Genomic DNA, 21,838 nt, shown 5'->3' with positions numbered 1-21,838 from the left:
TTTTGTTAAATAAAAAATGAAATAGGAAAAAGATAATCAAATTACATAGCAAAACATTTTTTAACTTGAATAAAACTGTTTGCTCATATTTTTTAATACGTTTTTTTTCTGATGATTGTAATATACTAAAAAAGAAAAAAATGCAAACTAGAAAACAAAAAGTGAAACAAATCCTGCGGTAAAATCACTGACTAGTAATCGGAAACATCCACTGTCTTCTGCATTTGTAACTGAGACCTTAAAAAATTAGGAAAATTGTTGAAATGAAACTTTTACACAATTTATTATTTATACAAATGGTTTTAAATTCAATTATAAGCACGATTTAAATAAATTACCAACAAAAAAAAAACAGTTGAGGATTGTTTTGTTTAATGGTACGGAACTTTAAATTAGTTTTTTAAGTTTTTTTAAATTGTGATATTTTCAGTCTTAATAAGCGCAATTTTTGCTTTTAAAGGTCGTAAGAAACATTAAATGTTAAAATAATTATGAAAATATTTTTACTTTCTTGTTAATTGAGTACATATGAGTAATTTCTTTGTTAAAACATAAGCAGGTTTTTCTAAAAACGATTTTTATCTTTTTATACTGAAAGTACTTACGAACGCGGGCCTTGTGAACTTCAGTTTTGCCCGTTCTCCTCCCAACACGTGACCCTCCGCTTTTTCCTCCTCACCACAACTGTAAACTGACACTCGATCGTTCCACATGTCGGCTACTACCAGGTGGTCAGTCCCATCGTACACTAGCCCGTACGGACAATCCAACTGGTCTTTGGTGCCGATCACACGGACCAGCTTGTTCTCTTCGTCGAATATCTGAAGTATGAAATTTTACAAAAAAAATGGTTTATAATAATCTTAGCTCATATTTTTTAAAATAACAACTTTTTTACTAATAAAATGACCCATAAAAAGGACTAGTAAATAATTTAAGCATTTTATAAAAAAAAATTGAAGCAATGTAAACCTTGATAATATATAGATACATGCAAATGCATCTGTAATTACCTGAAATCGAAAAAAAAAGAATAAAAACAACTGACAAATAAAATAAGGGCTAAAGTGTTTTACAGAATTTAAAAATTAATGAATCATGCATAAAATTTTTTGGAACAAAAAAAGAAAACTCACGCGAATTCTGTTTGACCAATCGGCGACTGCAAAATTGTCTTTACTGTCAACAGCGACACCAGTGGGCGTTTTGAAGGTAAAATCGAGTTTAGTGATGAAGTTTGGGGAAATTATTCTCACACAGTTGTCGTCCGTATCACTCACAATAATTTCATCTATTTAAATCAATTGTTAGGTATCGTTTTGTATTATTACTTATTTATTAAACTAAAAAAATACAACTTATTGATTTTTTTAGAGATGACTCTGAAAAATTAAGTAAATAAACCTACATAGTATTATTTATTGTGGTACATATTTTCATTAAACTTTTAAAAAACAAATTTTGTCAGATTTAAACTTACATGGTTAGAGTTAAAGTGATAAATAAGTTGTTTAAACTTTTAAAATATTTTTACGGTGAATTAGATTTACTTTTTTATCAAGTTTTTTACGGGTTTATAGCTTTATTACAAAATTTTTTCAGAATTTAATATTTATAAAACATTTAAAACTAGCAGGAAAATTGTAGCAGTTTCCAAAACAGAACTAAATTGTTTTTTGAACAAAGTATTAAAGTTTAAATATAAAACTAGTACTAAATCTAGTTATTTAATTTGATTTGCTTAACTAACCAAAAAAAAGACTTCCAGCATATGAAATTCAGTTTTATACATATTTATAAAGTTAAAAGCTTATTAATGCAAATTTTTACTTTTAAAAGGATAGTTTATAATTATACAAATGTAAGTTTTTATTAATAGTTAAGTTATCAAAATTAGTAAAAAAAAAGAATAGAATTTTTTTTGAATTAACAAATCTAGTTTTTATACTATAATGTGTAATAAAAAGTAGTTTGAATAAGATTGTTCGGTAAGTTTGTTAAAATACCGTTAGATCGACAGGCCAGCCACTTGGCACATTTAAGCATATTTTTTCCATGTTCCATCAACAGCTTTCCATCTTTTGACCAAACAGTTACACAGTTCTTACAAGCTGCTGCTATTGAATTGCTTTTCGTCATCGTTATCTAAAAGTAAATTACATTTTACAGACTACTGTGTTAATGAATTATAAAGTAGTTTGCTCATTTAAAATAAGAAGATTTTTCTATTGTGTTTTATTAAAATGCATTTGTGAACACCTTTAATTTAAATAAAAATAAAATTTCTGACACAAAAAATTTAATCACTAATAAATATACTTAAATTTTATACACATCTTATCTCATTTGTAAATTCTAGTTTTACATATAAAAAAAAAGTACTTCAACATTGAATACTAAGACATAAAACTTATCAACAATGATAGTTACTTTTCCTTGAAAATGTTTAATTGACATTTAAATGTACACAATCTACTTTGAACAGCTTTTGAAACATATTAAGGAATACTTGATAATATTGTGCTATGAAAATGAGTTTAAATACTGAGATAATATTAAGAACGCGTATAATTCTTGAAAAAATGATAAATGCTCACTTAAACACATTTTGAAAAAATAAACCAACTTGAAAAGCGTCAAAAACTCTTCCTCCTTTTTTCAAAGTGAAGCTTTTGGTGAAGCAGTAATTTTTGTCGAACATCTGAATTTCTCTTTCCCCGCTTTCAAGCATCACTGATAAAATGAAGCTGCCGTCGTCTTCCAAACAAACACCAAACGTGTGACCATGAGTTTCTACTTTTCTGCATTGTTTACAATATAATTTGTCAGAAATTCTAAATATTGTTAGATAAAATTCAGTTTTTATAGTTGACTTATTAACAACTTTTTATGCCAACAAGTTTAAGTGAAATTAAGATTGTTATGTTACTTGAGTCTTTGAGAGACACTAATTCGTTATCTTGTAACTAATAGTAAGATAAATACAAGTTCATGAAGTTTATCATTTACCATAAATCTTTTGGACCTCCAAGTAAAAATTATAACAAAATTAAGTTATAAAATAAAATCTAGTACTAAGAACTAAGCATTATTTCCTCTCGTTTTTATCGTCTAAAATTGTCGTAAGTTGATTGTCACGTAAAACTATTGTTTTTAGAAGGTAAAAATTAAAAAAAAAATGACTCGTTTCTTTTAATCGACTTTTAATGTCCTGGAAAAAACGTTAAAAAGTATACGTCGTGTGCGACTCGATAACTGAATGAATTTTAGGTGCACCAGGTCCTAGGACCAAATATTTTGAGCGCTTTTTTGTTGTTCGATTAACTATATATCAACATATAATAAAATTGGTTAAAAAAAAACATAGAAAAAAGCTGCCGCAACTCTTTAAAAACAAAAGCAACAGGTTCAGAAAAACAAATTTTATTATATGTTCAAAATATTCAAAGCTGTTCAATTTCTTATAAAAAATAAAACAGACTACTTTCAAACCATTAATTTTTTAATATTAAAAATTTTTAACAGGGGTTAGCTTTTGATAATGACTTAAGCAAAATAAAAGGTTTATTCTAAATCGTTAAAGTACACAAATTTTAATAATTTTAAAACTCCTTGATATTTCTTTATATTAGCTAAGCTAGTTTAAATTAATTTACTTAAGCTATACAGTTTTATTTGTAATAAAAATTTTAAAAACAATCAATGTATTTTTATACTGTATCAAAAAAAAGTATATATACTGAGTAAAAGAATATTAACCTAAAAAAACGTTTAAAAAAAGCGTTTATACATTGCAAAAATCATAACTAACTTGACTGTTTTTGGGTGAATCCACGTTTTTACCGAAGGCTCAGGATCGGGAAATACCGGAACTTGAGAAAACGTCGTTGTGGACATTTTTTTCGGCAATTTGCTGCGGGGAAAAGTCAGACTTGTTTTTACTATTCTACATTTTTGTCTAAAAGTCATTTTGAAAAAGAAATTTCTGACCAAATTCAAAAAAACTTTCTTCAACAAATTTTAATAAAAGCAGTTTAGAATTGCTCAACTAAACTACTTGTAAAGCTTATTAAGTTTTTAATCGCTTTATTTTCTAAAGATTTTACATCAGTTAGAAAACAAAAGAAAACAAAAAATAATGCAGCCTTAGCCGCCTACTTAAAAGCTTATTGTTTTTATTAGTTCCTTATATAACTAATAAAACTTAAATAACAGCTCTTGTTTTAAGAAATTATAAACTTAGGTCAATTTTTTTTAAAGTGTTTAAAATAAAAGTAAAAAGTTAAAAAATAACACAAACACAAACTTTTCAAACGAATTGCTGCGCCTTAAAAGTTTCGGCGAATATTTTTTACCATGTCTGCCGCTTGAAGGTGCAAGGTTGCTGGCACTTTTCGACTCCTGCAAGTTTCTCGTCGACGAAAAGTTCGTCGAAAAAGGCCTCTGCTGCATTTTGTTGCCGTTTCTCAAATTTACGCTTTTGTTGCTGTAAGATGAACGCATTTCAGAAAAAAAACTAGTATTTTTTAACTAAAAAAATAATTCACTAGTTCAAGCTTTGCTAGCTGATAAAATTCACTTTGACTGAGCGATACTTCCGGGAAAAAAAAACTTGCAGCTGCGTTTGAATACGCATAAAACGAATTGGGGAAAAGTTTTAGCTTCACCTTTCAATGGTTTTTTATCTGCTGTTAAAAAGCTGTGCAGATTAAAACGTGTTCGCTACAAGATGCAAGCTTACAACTTTTAAATGTTTTCCTTGAAGTTTTCACACTGCAAGCTCGCTGTAGTTTTCAAAGTTTGTTAAACTTAAGCCGAAAAAATCAATAAGGCGACTGCAGTTTTTAAATTTAGTGACTGGGGCTCTTTAAAACAACGAAGAAGCTTTTGTAAACCTCTTAAACATTTAAATGAAACAAATTTCAACTAATTTTAAATACTTGATAATAATAATTATAATTTTATTGTTCAATTTGTACTAATTGTTTCAAATTTAAAACAAATTATTTGCTTATGAAATTAGTTTTTATTATCAAAACTTACTGTTTTAAATAATAGTTTCGGTGTATAGTAATTTGAAATCTAAATTATAATAAAAACAAATTATAACAAAAAAAACTGTTTTATTAAAAAAAAAATTTAGTCTATACTTTTGTTTTGCAACACATCTGTATACATTTGTAAATTTGTCAAGTTTTGTACCTTTCAAAGCAAAGATAAGACTGTAACATCTAAAAAAAAAAAATTAAAATTTGTTGTACAACATATTAGTAAAAAGTTTGATGTTTTAAACTCAACAAATTATTTTTACATTTATAACTTGTATATACAAACAAACAAGGTAAAAAAAAAAATAGCTAAAAATTTCAAAAATTACAAACTAAAAATTAAACCACAACACTTTATTTCAATTTAAGTGTTAGCTTCTTTTAAGGCTGTATAAACAATCTTAGTATAACCTTTTGGTTGTAATAAAAGATCACTTGAAATATTTAATTTCTCGTAACGCAGTTTTCTAGCGTTGGTTAATACTTAATAGATATTATTTGAAAAACAAAAATCGATTTGCGTAATGTGTAAAATGTTGTATTTTTTCTTGTAACATGCAACCTTGCTATATGCGCTATTTACTTAAGCAAGTTTAGTGACGTTTCATTGAATTAAGTGCAGTTACTTTGCTATAACTTTCTTAACTTTAATAAAGCACCTGTATAGAACAAGCTTCTTTTAGTTTGACTTTTAAAGCTTACAAATGCTTATATCAACGTTGTTTTAATTAGTTTAAAAAGTAATAAAAATAAAATTAGCTAAATCTAATTACTTTGATGATAAACTTTATGGAAACTTTAACTTTTACAATTTTTTAAAAGTGTATAAAAATAAGTTTAAAACGAAAATAATAACGTAATCAAATTAAAAACATTTTCAAATATATTTAAAAGTCTTAACTTTAACCTTTAAGTAATCAAGTTAGATAAAAAAAAAATTTATCTTAACATATGTCCAAACTTAAAAAGAAATTTAAATTTATAAAAAGTTACTCAAGTTTGTAGTTTTTATCACAGCTTAGCTAATAATGTAGTTATGAAAATGTGACTATTTTATACTCCAGTTTTTATTTTTACTTTATAAAAAATACATTTAAAAATATTACTAGGCGCTTCAATTAAAAACTATAAATATTGATAATTTATTTTTATGCTCTATTAAAGTTGTGTTTTTATTTTGATAAAAATTAAAACCGGTGCATAGATTTAGCTTTTAATTAATTGAATTTTATAAAACTTTTTAATTGCGGTTTTAAAAATCTTTTCACATGTTATCGAGTCTACAGCTGAAATTTTTAGTGTTAAAGCTTTTGTATTGTTCTGAATAGTTTTATTTGTCTTAATTTTTCGAAATTTATTCTAACTTTCTTTTTTAAATAACTGAATAAACATTAAAACGATATTATACAGCTGTAATTTTAAAATCTATTTTCGAGAAGGTGTAACAATAAGCAACCTGGTTTAAACCTTAATCAGCTTAAAAAAGTTGTTTGTTCTAAAATTTTATTCTTTTATACAAATTAAAAATATTATTCTTAAACTTATTAATTATAAAACACGAACAAATGAAATCTACTTAAAAGTTTTTGCACTTACATTTTCTATAGACTTATTGTAAACTACTTTAGAAAACTTCTTTATATGTATTCAAAACCTTATTTTTAATTTCCAAGTATAGGTTCAATAGGTTCATATATGCTGTTATTAAGCTTAAAGTTAGTTCATGATATGAATTGCACATACTATTATTCTTTTTGCAATAAAAAATCTAGTTTTAATAGATAAATCATTAGTTTTTAATACAATTTAAAAAACTTCTATAAATTGAATCAAAAGTTACCAACGATACTAAAATAAGATACTTTTTCACCAACTTTTTTTACTTAAAACTTAAGTCAAATGCTTTTTCTAGTATACACTTGAGCGTAGTAACCAAAACATAAACCATATTTAATGTGATCTGAAATTTTGATAAGTTTTTTTTTTTAATAAGTTACGAAATTAGTTGTTAAATATACTTTGTTGTTACTTACTTCATTCAGTTGGTTTGTAAGAAACCATATATGTTAAAGTTACGATTTTATATTTTAAATTTAACTTTTATTAATCATAATTACCAAGATTGTTTCGAGTTATAAAGTTAAAAAGGTATGAGATATGAAAAATAGTAACAATAAATTGTCAAAAAGTTTAATTACAAAAAAAACTTTATTATTTTCTCTAAATTACTACGTAAAAAATATTACTTACACAAGATTAAGTGAAATTTACGAGATTGCTATTTTACAGAAATACAACTTTAAATGTTCAAACAATGGTCATGTTCGAAGGGTTGGTGACAAGCGAATCCCAAAGTCTTCGCCGTATAGCGAGATGGTCATTTGCAACCGCGATCGTCCAAAACTACTTTTTTGGGCGTCTGCTAAATAGCTGCATCAACATGTTTGTATTTTTTTTTCTTTTTTTTGTGTGTTTTGTACATAATAATTTTTTTTAAGCACGATACGCTTAGCCGATTTCAGCTAACAGTGGGCCTAATTTTTTATTAATAAATATTAAATATATTTATACTTTTAGAGTTTATATTCATTACTCTAACTTATAAGCTTCTTCTTTTTTGAAACTAATAAATAGCATTGAAAGAAACATTATTTAATAACAAATCCAAGTATAAAAGGTAATAGTAAAACATCATAGTTTATTCAAAGATCGACCAAGGTATAGCTTTTAATTACATTTCTTCTGTTTAGCGTGACAAAATCTTATATATAGTAATTTTTTTTTATGCAAAATCCAAAATCAACTAAAATAAAGAAATAAAAATATCTTTTTAAAGTTTTAATAGCAATTCTGTAAATGGTCATACTAAAACCAAGTATTATATATTTTTTTAAGGACATTCCAAATTATTTTTAATTTAATTTGTATTAATTTAGCCTTTATTTAGAATTAGACTGAGATCATTTGTAGCCCAAAAAAGGTCTTAAATTTTAAAACTTTTGTACAAATATTTAAGGATGAACTATTCTGTTAGTTAGACTACCAGTTTTTCTTATGTATACAGTTATATTAGACAGCATAAACTCTTTTTTTAATGAAGTAATACTTTTATACTGTAAAATTGAACATTTGTTTGATTAAAACTATTAAAAAAAAAATGTTTTACAATGATCCAGACAAACAAAAGTAACAGTTTACACCTAGATTTTTTTTACCTAGCAATAAACAAGTTTAAATCATTAAAAAAAGGTATTGAATTTGCAAATTTAGTTCTTAGTAAATGCATAAACAACTTACTTATTGATTTATTTATATTAATGAACTTTAACTTCAAATGCAACTTATACCACTTTTAAAAGCAAACAACATACATAAACCATAAAGTATTTGTCTATTTATATTTGTTACAAGTTTTCCTATAAGTTAAACTCATATAAAAAAGTTAAAAAAAAAAACCAAGAGTAACAATAGTTTATTTGGAAACGGTATAAAAACTGTCTGATAGTGTCTGCAGATTTCGGGCAGAGTGAGGAACGAGTGCAGTATCATCGGCAAAAAGAAGACTACATATTGTGATAATCTCCAAATTTCGCTTTGATCGTGCAAGGTTGAAAAGGTGATCGTTAGTTCTTGCATGAAGTTAATTCCTGTAGTTAATAAGCCAAAAGCGCGCTCTAACAGCATCGAAAAAAAGTTTCAAAAAGAGTTGGAGCAAGCCGTATTTATTATACATTGTTAAGTAGTGTTAGAAAAAAAATTACCTTAACCGCTTGCATTGTGAAATGGAGCAACTAAATAACCTTAAACTAATATATAGTACTATGAAAAGTAGTATGTTGATTATAAAATACAATTAATAAATTTAAACTGTTTTGTTTATAAAAATTACAAGTTTATTGTCAAAGAGTATTTACTTTTGTTTTACTTTAGTTGTAACTTTATCTAGTTCTTCTTAATACTATCATTGCTTTATATTACTTTAAACTTATATAGCTTTAAATACCATAAGTAATTATTTCACGTTGTTTTAAATAATAAACATATAGTTTTCAGAAGCACTACAGTTTAAATTTATTAAGTTAAGTTAAATATTCGACACCAAACTTTTCATAGTACTGTTTTTTTAAATTAATGCTTTTCGATTTAATCTGTTTTACATGGTGAGTGATTAACATATGTTTTGTCTACTATGTAATAAATGTAAAATATTTATGGCTTATATGATAGTAGTTACACATATTTATCTCTATTCTTTTTACAGAACTCCGTCGAACTGTGTTATTTTTTAACACAGAGAAACATGTATCAGCTAAGCAAAAAAAAAAATATTGTGCAAACCATTGTTATTATAATACTTTTAGTTATAAGCTGGTATATTTAATGTACTGATGCTAATACTGCTATGAAACAACTGATAAATCTATTTAAAGTCTTAACTTAATCTTTGTTAAAACTTTTAAGAAGTATCAATTATTTTAAAACTATATAAAATTATTGTGTTTATTCAAAGTAGTCCTTGCATCTTCAAGTAGCCAACCTGACCAAAGAAATTTACCTAAACTTCTCAGACGTAGCAATTCTTTAAAAAGTTCGTGCTCTTTTTTTTACCGTTTTATTTTAACATTTTATCTTTACTAAAATTGATATACTTTTAAAAAAAAAAAAAAAAAGCTAATTTGTAAGCTTTAATAGTAATATAAAGAGTCAAAAAGTATTATAAGCTAATAAGTAAGTAACTAAAGCTAAATTTAATTTTTGTTTACTTTTTTTTTAGGTTCATCCAAAATCCTTAAAAAATAGAACGATTTAAGCCTCACAAAAAAAACTAGTTGAGTAATTTCTAATTATTGGTATAAAAGAGTTTTAAAGCCATTTTATTTTATATTTTGATTTTGTTCTTCAAAATGGCTCTTAGAAAAAATTATGAAAAAATAAAAACTAGTCTATCTTTTTCCAGCGGGATCTGGCCAAAAAGAAGAATGTCAATATTTTATGAAGATACGATTTTTCCAAAACCCAAGACTTCAGTAAAAACATGGAAACACCAAAAAGCAGTCAAGTTAGCTTTGATAAAAACTTTCTTTCTATAAAAACTTTTTTTATAAGTTAGCTAATTTTTACACAATAACTATTATTTTAAATATACAAGTTTATTGGTACTATTTATTCAAAAAATGTACAAAACAGATAAAACTCACAAGTTTTCTAAATATTTAAGTTTCTTTCTTGTATTGAAAGCTTAAAAGAATTAAAAAAAAAAATATACCTTTTCATAATTTCAGTTTCTTTTTGCTTCGAAGTTATTAATTAGTTTTATTTTTATCATCCAAATCTAATATCTTAATTTTTTTTTTATAGTTTATTAGAATTAGTTTTTAATTACTAAAAACTAAATTTTTACATGAAAACGACAAATTTTGAAAATTAAAAAAAAGAGAGGAAATAATGCATAAATAAACTTGAACATAAACAACAAAAAACTATTATTTGTTATTATCAGACTGTATTTTTTAAGACCTTATAATTTTAATTATTGGTTCTTTTTTAACATTTTTATTTAATAACGCTTTAAATTAAACTTGATTAACAAAACAATCTAGATTTAACTTAAAAATGTTGTATGAAAATATGTAAGTAAGTAAAATTTTCTAAAATCAGATTTCACTTAAAGAGCTTTTGAACTTCTGACAAAATTATTACATTGTTACCAATGCAGAAAAGTAAAAACTCATGGTTATACGTTTGGTGTTTGTTTGGAAGACGACGGCAGCTTCATTTTATCATTGATGCTTGAAAGCGGGGAAAGAGAAATTCAGATGTTCGACAAAAATTACTGCTTCACTAAAAGCTTCATTTTGAAAAAAGGAGGAAGAGTTTTTGACGCTTTTCAAGTTGGTTTATTTGAATTTTGTTAAACTTTAAAACAGCCTTCATTTATTAAACTTAAAATAAAGATAATTGTTTTTAATATTATCTGTTTGTAAAAACTCATTTTCTTATCACAGTATTATTTTTTATTCCTAAATTTGTATAAAAAGCTGTTTAGAGTAGACTGTTAACTTTACTGTTAATTATTCTTTTCTATAGAAATAACCGATATGGTTCTTAAACTATATATGTTACTAAGTTATAACTAAACGACATTGTAGTACTTCTTAAACACCATCTAAAACTTCTTTTTGCATATAAGACAGACAAAACCTTTATAAATCGGTAAACATATTCATTAATAATCAATATCTACGTGTCAATAACTTTATCTTTATTAAACTTATTGTGTACAGATGAATTTCGGAAAACATTAAATTATACTGTTTTCATCATGACTAAATTACTTAACAGTCTTTAAAGACAGAAGTGTGTAAAGCATAATTATGTAATAAATACTTTTAGATAACTTTGACGAAAAACAACTCAATAGCAGCAGCTTGTAAGAATTGTGTAAGTCTTTGGTCAAAAGATGGAAAACTTTTGATGGAACATGGAAAAAATATGCTTAAATGTGCCAAGTTTCTGGCCTGTCGATCAAATGGTTTTTAAATAAACTAACCGTACAAACTTCTTTAATATTTTTTTTATTAATCTGTTGTTTTTTTAATATTTTAGTATAAACTAGCTTTTTTATTTAAAAAATAATTCAGTATTTAAAACAAGTTAACTATTGCTACTTAAATTATTTATAAAAACTCTTATAAAGATAAAACAGTTTTTATGCTTTAGTTACTTAAAAAAAAATAAGTTGAATATCTGAATGTATTTAACATTTTGTACTTTAAACTAAATATTTAAAAAAATATAACTAAATATTTTGAAACCAAATATTTGAACTAAATTCAGTTTAAAATTCTACTTTAATAATCTAATTAGTTTTAGAAATAATTATGAAAACTTAATTTAAAATAGTGTATACAAAATAAAGTGGTGATTCTCTGAAAAATTAAATTTACAATTAAGAGGTTTGAAAAAAAAGAAACAAAACAACTAATTGTTGCTTTAACTCTAAGAATATTAGTTGAACTTTATTAAATTCTATTACTGTAAAAGTTTAATTAAGTTTTTTACCACAATGAGTATTCCTATGTAGGTATTTTTGTTTCTTAATTTCATAATTTTTATTAAGAAGTTTATAGAATAAAAAAATTAACTCAATTGTGTTTTTTGTTTATTATAAAGAACTACTTATCAAAAAATAATAGCTACAACTAAATCATTTAGATGAAATTATTGTGAGTGATACAGACGACAATTGTGTGAAAATAATTTCCCCAAACTCCATCACTAAACTCGATTTCACCTTCAAAACGCCCACTGGTGTCGCTGTTGACAGTAAAGACAATTTTGCAGTCGCCGATTGGTCAAACAGAGTTCGCGTGAGTTGTCTTTTTTTGTGCCATCAAACTTTAAGCATAATTCATTAATATTTTTAATTCTGTAAAAACACTTTAGCCTGTATTTTATTTATCTGTTGTTTTTATTCTCCTTTTTTTTTCGTTTTCAGGTAATTAAAGATGCTGTTGCATGTATCTATATTTTATCAAGGTTTATATTGCTTTTTTTTTTTATATAAAATGCTTAACCTATTTACTAGTTTTTTTATGGGTCATTTTATTAGTAAAAAAAGTTATCTATCTTAAACAACATGAGCTAAGATTGTTTTAAATTTAAACCAACTTTTTTTTGTAAAGTTTCATGTTACAGATATTCGACGAAGAGAACAAGCTGGTCCGGGTGATCGGCACCAAAGACCAGTTGGATTGTCCGTACGGACTAGTGTACGATGGGACTGACCACCTGGTAGTAGCCGACATGTGGAACGATCGAGTGTCAGTTTACAGTTGTGGTGAGGAGGGAAAAGCGGTGGGTCACGTGTTGGGAGGAGAACGGGCAAAACTGAAGTTCACAAGGCCCGCGTTCGTAAGTACTTTCGGTGTAAAATAATATCTTGTAACTTGTTTTAATTGGTTTAAATTTATTTTAAATACATTTTAAAAGCCTGGTAGGGAATAGCAATATTTTGTCACTAGAATCTGCTTAAATCAAATCTCGTGAAATTTCAGTATAAAAATATTAGTTTTATTTGTTAAAATTGTTAAACTAGATATCACTATGTTAGATACAGGGAATAAAGAAAGATAAAACTTGGTTATATGGAATATACAAAGAAATATGTTTTAGTTTATACTTTTAATTAAGTTCTTTTTAACTTTAAGTTTAAAACTTCCTCACACAGCTATTGGCAAACTTTTATTACGACGACAATATGAAATTTATTTCAAATTAAAGAACTTTAAAACAAAATTCTACTTTTTTATACAAGACCATGCTTAACTTTGTTTTCTTCTTTTTGGTAATTTGTTTTATTTGTGCTTGTAGTTGATGTAAAACTACTTTAGTATGTAACTTTTACTATAAAAGTAATAAACTTACCTTATATATATTTTTTAAGGTTTCAGTTACAAACGCAGAAGTGAGTGGATGTTTCCGATTACTAGTCAGTGATTTTACAGCCGGATTTGTTTCACTCTTTGTTTTCTAACTTTTTTGTTTGAAGTAAATTATTTACAATCAGCAGATTTTTTTTAAATTATGACCTAACAGTTATTAAAATTCTAGTAATGAACACTCTTTTAATTTGAAGCTATATTTCAGTGTGAACTTATTATTATTATTATTAAGCTTTTTTTAGTTTAAAATGTTTTGCTATGTAATTTGATTATCTTTTTCCTAAGTTTGTTTTATCCAATAAAATTTTAAACAATTACGCTTGTTTTCTTAAACACTTTTGTTTTTTTATATTTACAGCAAACGCAATTAAACCAACTTAGTCCAATGTTTAATAATGAAATCAACAAAAATTTTGTATACTATTACATAAATGAATATTTTAAACATTAAAAAAATTAGTTAATATTTTTTTTTGATAAATTTAACATTTTTTTTTAATTACCTAACTATCAAAGTACGCCTAAAATATATGTTATAAGTTATACCTTCTAAAGTTTACGGAAATAAGTAACCCATTAATTGAAACAGTTTTTTCTAATAAATTATTCCAAAAGCAAACAAAGTTTTTTTTAGTAGTTATTCAAGAGTAGTAAGTTTTATAATAGTTTTACTAGCAATTTACCTTATGTACTATCTTGTATATAATATTCATTTACTTTAAATTAGTATCGGTACCAAAAAAGGCTCTCTAGGCTGAATTGAATGAACAAGCTTGGTACCTTAAAGCAGTGGTCGGCACGGTGTACACTGGTGCACACTAGTGTACACGAAACTTTTTTTGGGGTGCACGAAACTTTTAGGGTACACAAAAGTCATTTAGGGGTGCACGAAATTTCGAGATTACACAAAACTTTACTTTTTGTCTTATTATTATTATATTTATTTAGTTTAAGCAACATACTTAAATATTTAAGTTAAATCCAGCCCTGGTGTTTAGTTTAGCTTTTAGTTTATTGGCCATTTTACTCTCATGATCTATTTTGGTATTAAAAATCACATAGCATTCTTTATATCAACATTGAGGCTGCAGTTTGCATCTTAAAGAATAGAGAGAATGCTCCAAGATCTTTTGAATTCAGTTGACTGATGTGGAGGAAGCTTTCATCCAGCTACGACCATGATTATATTTAAACGGTTAGCATTTTTCATTTTACTTATAGTATTAGTAGATTACAATATTTTTCTTAGTGAAGAAAGTTCCTTTTATAAATTATTAATATTACCTACTTTTAAAACTAAACAATAATTTCTATTAGAATATTCACATGATAATTATATTATTAGTTCAATAATGATGAAAATTTAGAGATAATTTTTATACTTACAGGAAAATAAAAGAATTTATGTTCAATTAAAAATACTTAAATTAAGATAAAAATAGTTAAAGTATATTAATAATTCTCTCTAAATAGATGCATAACAGTAGTAAAGAACAAGTTTTAAGTAACAGCTTTAAGTTTTGAATAACACAAGTTGAGTAAATATTATACCTTTAAATTTGTTTTTATATTTAATTAATTAACCTATCTATAATTGAATAGTACATATAAAATGTAAAGAAAGTATAGGCTCAAATTGACATTGAGTTACTACACACTGAGGATAGTTTGAATTTTATAAATGTTTTTGAAAATCTCAGGATGGCTAAAACTTTTCTTTTTTTTTTTGTAAATCTCAGGCTAGCTAGGTATGCTTTTTATTAAACTACTTGTTACTTAAATTTATTGACTTTGAAAGTTGAAAAATTTGTTCTCTTAATTATTTTATTTACTAGCTATTTTGATTTGTTGGTTTAACAAAATATGTTGTATACGTCTTATGATTGAAGGTTGCTCAGCCTAAGTAATTTTTATATTAGAAATAAAGTCTTATTAAGCATGTTTTTTTCTTGCAAAAGGTAGACTAGTTTTGGTACTTGTGTAGAATTTTTAAATACATTTAGGATTTTTTTTTGAAGCATGAAAAATATATTTAGTCATTTATCAAAATATTACTTTAAGTAAACTGCTACTTTTGAGCTTTGGCTTTCTCTTTTCTTTATTAAACTCAAGATGACCTAGGCTAATTTTATTGTAACTAATACAGAGTCCTACACTTAGTGCAACTCAGGACAGTATAAATATTTTACAATTCCCAGGATAATTTGCTTTTTGAATCTTGTTCTAATATTGTTTATTTCATTAAATGAAATTTCTTTGTTGTAGTTTTAACATTTTTTTTTAAATTCCAATTTTGATGATTAACTTGAGTTGTTTTTTAAACTTTATTTATATTGAATATTTATATATGATGTTTTTTAAAAATTTCAAAGTTAAAGAGTCAGGATAGTTTTTTAACTCGAAGAGTAACAACAGTGCTAATGCTTGTTCTTAAATTTATGAAATATATTAAGCAGTAATTTTAATATTTTTATTAGAAGAGTTATAGTATGTGTTTTTAAGATGTAAATCTTTCTTTATGCTTAACAAACATTTAAAAAAAGACTAAAAAATTTTGTTTAGTATTTTAATAACTTATAATTTTATAATTAGAACTAAAAATTTATTATTTGTGAAATGTTAAGCTAGTTTTTTCTGTTTTAGTTGTGCTTATTTGGATATAGTTTTATTTTTTGAAAGTTTCAAAATATTGTACAGTTCCTCAGTTGTTTTACTTTATTTGAATATTTTGAAAGAAAACATACTGTTAATTGATATCTTTTTCAGTATTTTTATTATGTAAATGCAAAAATATAGACAGTTTAAAGGTTTTATGATACTTTATCAAAACTCAAACTAGTAAGGATTTTAAAAATTACCCATTTTAGGTTAGAATGTTTTTCCTGAGCTTGAGCCTGGTTTTGATTTTTGATTAACAACCCTTTTTGCTTTAAAATTATAGTTTAGAATTGTATATTTGTTATAAATTTGATAATTCAGGTAATCAACAAGTTTGCCACACAATCAGAATAATCCTGGATATTTTAAAATTTTGAAAATCTCAGTATGACATAATATAACTTGGAACATTTTAAATTTCTTTTTTAAACTCAGGCTGACTCAAGATAGTTATTTTTATCTCAGTATAGTTTTAAGATTTCAGGCATTTTTTTCTACATTTTGAATGAGATACAGTTAATTTAGTCCCAATAATTTATTTTGTAATTTTTAGTATTTTTTGCTGAAGATATTTGTTTTTCTTGCCTTTGAAAATAAAATAAAAAAATGAAAAAAACCTAGATGACTACAGTTCAGTTTAAAGTCATTCAGGACAGTCTTGATCTGTCAAATCAGTTTTAACCAAAAGGATTACAATCCTGTAAAACTAATTAAACAGTATCTACATTAAATGTTTGACATAATAAAAAATGTTTTTTGTTTCAAAGAAAAGCAACCCTGGTCTTAAAATATTTAAATTCTTATTTTTTTGCAAATTTTTGATTGTCCTTGTAACTTTTTTTTTTGCATTTTACATCTTTTACTTACTAAAACTCTGATTTTAAATATAACTTCTTTTATTAAACTAAGCTAAAAAAAATATAACACAATAATAATTTTAAATATTTACAGTAAGATATCAAATTTACTCTATATTACTTATCTTAAACCAAATATTTTACTTAAAGTGGTTTTTTATATTTTTTATAGAAATAAAAAGTTTTATAAGTTTAATCAGGACAATTTTTTTGAAGCTATAAAGTATTTTTTTAATATTGATTAAACTAGATTAGAAATCAGTAATGACATTAGTTTTTTGATAAACTTTTTACACACTCAAACTACTTTGGATAACTCTTATGTTATTTTAAAGGTTGGAAAACTTTGGCAAAGTAACTTTTAAAAAGATACTTATGCTGAGACATTATACCTCAATTGAAGAACTTACTTGACAAAAGGAACCACAACCCAGTAGCAGTTCTAATAAACAGCTCATTATGGTAGGATAGTTTAAGAATAATAGGTCTCTCGGTATTTTAGTCTCTTAATTACACTAAAAAAATTAAAAGTCAATGTCTCTTCTACTAATGTTGTTACATTTTTAAATTTTACAAAAATGATTTATTCATTTTTATAAGTGCTTAATAACTTTTGAGAAAAATCTAATTATTATTATGTCAATTTTTATTAATTTTCATTAATTTACTTGTTTTTTTTAAATCATTAACATTTTAATTAGTTTAAAAAATTACTTGTTTTTATTATTAATAGCTTTTTTTTGCTTTTTTTTTTATTGAACGTTGTAGTTTTATTTTCTTTATGTTATAGCTTATTTTTATTCTTACTTATTTTAATAAGTTAAATAGTAGAATCCAAATTCTTAAACATACTTTTCAAAACTTAAATATATATAAGTCTTGTTTTTTTTAAGACATGTAAAAGATTAAACTATTGATAAGTTTTAAATTTAAAAACCTTTCAGGTTAAAACTTTACCTTTTAACGTAAAGTTCAATATAGATTTTATGTGTGTATGATGTTAGATACTATTATATAATTTTTTGTTTGTTGATATTTTAGTTTATAAAAAATAGTTAATGTTTTCAATTTAATAGTCTCATTTAAAAAAATGTTTTGTTTTAGAGTTTGAATTTTAACTGTTAAGTTTTTTTTTTTAATTTTTAGCTCATTACAAATTTTATTAAAGTTTGGTATGCAACTCGATGACCGAGAGGTCTTTTTGTGTATCCAGGTCCTTCAACCAAAAAAAACTTTTGTGCATATAAACCTCAACAAACCTCATTAAGACCTGAATTATTACTAGGCATTAACTTTAAAACCTAAATTTTAGGTTTGATCAGACTCGTGCTAGCAACAAGACAAAAATAGATAGTTCCAGGTCAACAAAACGGATTTAGCTGTGATAAGATTTTTCATGTCTTTTTTTTCGTTACTTTTTGGTGTAATTTTTGTTTTCGCTATTTTTTCGTGGCAATACATTTGTTAAACACATATAGTAATCGCTTAATAAAAAATCATTAAGTTAAGTTAACTAAATAATTAAATATACCATGCAATAAAAAGTACCAAGACTGCTGATTGTTAATTAGGATTGTGGTAATCTAGTTAGTATTTTAGACTTGGGTGATACAAGTAAAATATTGTTGTAAAAATTAGATCATCGATATAAGTTTATTAAAATGGATAGGGTAAAGTGGTCAATTTTAAGTTAGCGTGTAAAAATTAACTGGGTGTTCTCGAATTATTAGTAAAAAAATCGATTGAAAGTATTTACATATTCTTCAACACTAGCGGCGCTAAAGAATGAAAATTGGGGTGCACCGAATTTTAGTTTTGTGATTTAGGGTTCACGAATTCAAATTAGCGTGCCGACCACTGCCTTAAAGAATGAAAATTATAAAATTTACCTTCGGTTTAAAATAAAAATTAACATATAATAATAAATTGATTTTTAGTTTTTTTAAGTTATAAAATCTTCAAATACAGAAAGTTTTAAATTATTTTTGTAGCTTGCTGGGATTTTAACTCTGCAGAAATGTTAAATTAGTACAAGAAAAGAAAACGACTTTACAGTAACCTCTCGCTTATTTACGCACATTGTTGTGTCTACAGAAAAAAGTGCGTAAAGATACGAGAGATCGTAGAGATACGAAAGGTACCAAATATACTTACTATAATGGCTGTTTTTTGATATTGCTTCTAGTTAAAAACAGACTTGGATTACATTGAATCTGATTTTATTTGAATACGAATTGAAAATGTTTGTTTTTTAATAAACGAAAGATCTCTTCAAAGTGCTTGTATAATACTGTGACTGATTTTTTTAATGGTTCTTACCACTTTTTATTTTTGTTTATCTAAAATTAATCCTGTCCGGTCTTTAAAATCAAAAGAGGAAGACAACCTTCATCCCATTTTAATTTACAAATGTAAACATTACATAACATTTAGCTTTTGATTTAAACATTCAAATTTTATTGGCATTGTGGCTATGCGCATACCAGATTTTGAAAGTAGGTTTTAAAGCAGGGCTGTTATAAGTAAGACTATTGAAACCTGTTGGTTATAAAATTTTTACTACTTTACGCTTAAAACTAAATAAATAAATGCATCACAATTTTATAGTGAGAAAGCAAAGCAATCACAAGAGCTCTATTTACAAAAAAGTTCTAACTGTTCGACATTACTGCAATCATGCTGTTAGTATTTCAGTTGATACAACTGAACGTAAAACTTATCGGTTTCTATTGAGTAGGTTATACAATTTTAAGCATTGTAGAAGATAATGGTCACGTATATAAAACCAAGTTTGAAACGGTCTGAATTAAATATTTCTCGATAAAGTAAGAATAAAGAGTTTTCAAAGATTTATAAATACAGAAATATTAAAAGTTTCGAGCAGTATCTTTTGCAAAAACATAAACTTGGAAGCCATTTTTTAGAAATATTTTGGTTTTTAATTTTATATTCAATGAAATTTCCACGTGAAGTAGATGAAACTACACCTGTTCGAACTTATACAATGAATTATTGAAAACTATTGATTTAAGAGTACAAAATCGAGTTCTTAACCTTTTAAGGACTAGTACATAGTTTTTTTTTTGTAACACAAAACAAGGGCCCGAAATTAATTAAAACTACTTTTTTGGGTCTTTTTTGTTAGTCTTTTTAGGACTGATTAAAAATTACTCTAAAAAATAAAAATAGATTTTAAATGCAAATTTGTAATGAATTAATAAATTTAAGTGTAGCCTACGAGCTGCAGTTTGTAAAGTAGACGTCGTCAATAAACTATTTAAAACTAAAATATCCTTGTACAAGCTTTTATTTTGTAAAAAGTTTTGTTTTGGTACTTGTTTTTATTAAAACACAAATTTTAACACAAATTACTCATTTTTAAAAAGTTAGGAAGATTAATCAATAAACTTCAGGACTTTTTTTTAAATTAGTGATTTGTGTTTAAAATTTTTATTTTGTAGTTTTTAATTTTTGTGATCTAAAACTGCATCAATTTAGTTTAGTAAGTTTTAAAATATTATTTTATTGTTAAAAGAATGTTTCACTTGTTTGAAACAATTCATTAATTAAAAAAAAAAATCTGTTTGAATAAGATTTCATTTATCAACTGAGGATCTTGTTTGAATTATTTCAAACGAGTGAAAAACTGTTTAGACAATAAAAATTATGATTATATTTTTTACTTTAGAGACTACAATAAAAATTCTCGAATTATAATGAAGAAAATAGTTACTTAGTTAGTAGGAATAAAGTTTTGACACAAAAAAATCTGTGGTATATATTCCGATAAGCTTAGCTTATCAGGATCTCCAGGATTTAACGCCTTTTAACGTTAGATCATATAATTAATAAACATAATTAAAAATAAAATTAAGTTACTAATCTCAATATGACGTCGTTTTATATTTTTGACTAAAAATATTTTAATAATTCAAATACATTCTATTTTTAGTAATCACAATGTCGGTGATGAAAGCAAAAATATTAAAAGCACTATTTTTGTGCCTTTTGGGCATAATTAGTACAAAATTGATCTTAAGCATAGTAAAGGATAATACTATGATAAAAGTTGAGGTTATTGACAACGTAGACAAATCAGGGACATACGAAGAGAAAGTAGTAAACTTTTTGGACGGGTACGTTGAGAAACCCGCTGAAAGCAACGATAAGTTCTTAGATAAAATAAAAAGATGGATCGTACCTGAACCAAAGGAAGAAAAAAAGACGATCATTGGTCAGATAAATACAATATACGGACAGAAAAGAGCAAAAATTGCAGAAAAGTTTTATCTAGGCTCGGAACTCCTTACGATAGTTGAATTCTCTTTGGCAAAGATAGCAACTAAATACTTGTTAGTAAATATTTTTATACAAAATGATTTTATAACGTAAAATGTAAATATCAAAACTATTCAATAATAAATTTAAACCAAGAAAATTTCAACTTGCTGCGTATAAGCTATTAAAGAAAAAAAATAACCAAAAATAAAAATAAAAATAAAATTTGTAAAACACTACCGTTACCTCTTGGAGAAAACACAACAAGTATTACAATATCTTTTTAGAATTTTAGACAATTTTCCTAATTTCAGACAGAACTCTTAACATAATTTAAATAACATAATATAGTCCTTATAACTATAATTTTTACTATTTATTTAAAAGTATTTGCTAAATTTAACATACAGAGAACTAAATAGTATAAAAAATTTAAATTGAATTTTACTTAAGTCAAGTTTAGTTAAAATATACCATTACAACACTATAAAAAGAACTCAAGACCATACAGTAATAGATACATTGGTATAAGGCTCTTAGTTATACTATACTG

At 25.1% G+C, this 21,838-nt stretch overlaps 1 protein-coding gene across 1 annotated transcript; it reads right to left on the bottom strand.

Annotated features, from left to right (window-relative positions):
- Window positions 1-116: 116 nt before the first annotated feature.
- LOC145832388 (uncharacterized) lies at window positions 117-4,503 on the bottom strand. Its single transcript, XM_082939706.1, has 7 exons — window positions 4,307-4,503; window positions 3,812-3,913; window positions 2,627-2,801; window positions 2,007-2,145; window positions 1,137-1,291; window positions 606-821; window positions 117-237 (listed from the first exon to the last, which is right to left on the bottom strand). The coding sequence occupies exons 1-7, from the start codon at window positions 4,501-4,503 to the stop codon at window positions 148-150; spliced, it is 1,074 nt and encodes a 357-aa protein (XP_082795832.1). The 3' UTR covers window positions 117-147.
- Between the last annotated feature and the right edge of the window lie 17,335 nt (window positions 4,504-21,838).

The sequence above is a fragment of the Thalia democratica genome, chromosome 3, assembly GCF_965202585.1.
Source record: "Thalia democratica chromosome 3, ktThaDemo2.hap1.1, whole genome shotgun sequence".
Taxonomy (NCBI): Eukaryota; Metazoa; Chordata; class Thaliacea; order Salpida; family Salpidae; genus Thalia; species Thalia democratica.
This window is presented reverse-complemented; position numbering and strand designations above follow the sequence as displayed.

Bases quoted from the DNA above. Each gene is read 5' to 3' on its own strand.
- LOC145832388 (XM_082939706.1), bottom strand. From the start codon at position 4,503: ATGCGTTCATCTTACAGCAACAAAAGCGTAAATTTGAGAAACGGCAAC. The intron at 2,146-2,626 runs GTTGGTTTATTT...ATTTACTTTTAG, and splicing joins GAGTTTTTGACGCTTTTCAA to ATAACGATGACGAAAAGCAA. The intron at 238-605 runs GTAAGTACTTTC...TAATTTTTTAAG, and splicing joins AGTTCACAAGGCCCGCGTTC to GTCTCAGTTACAAATGCAGA.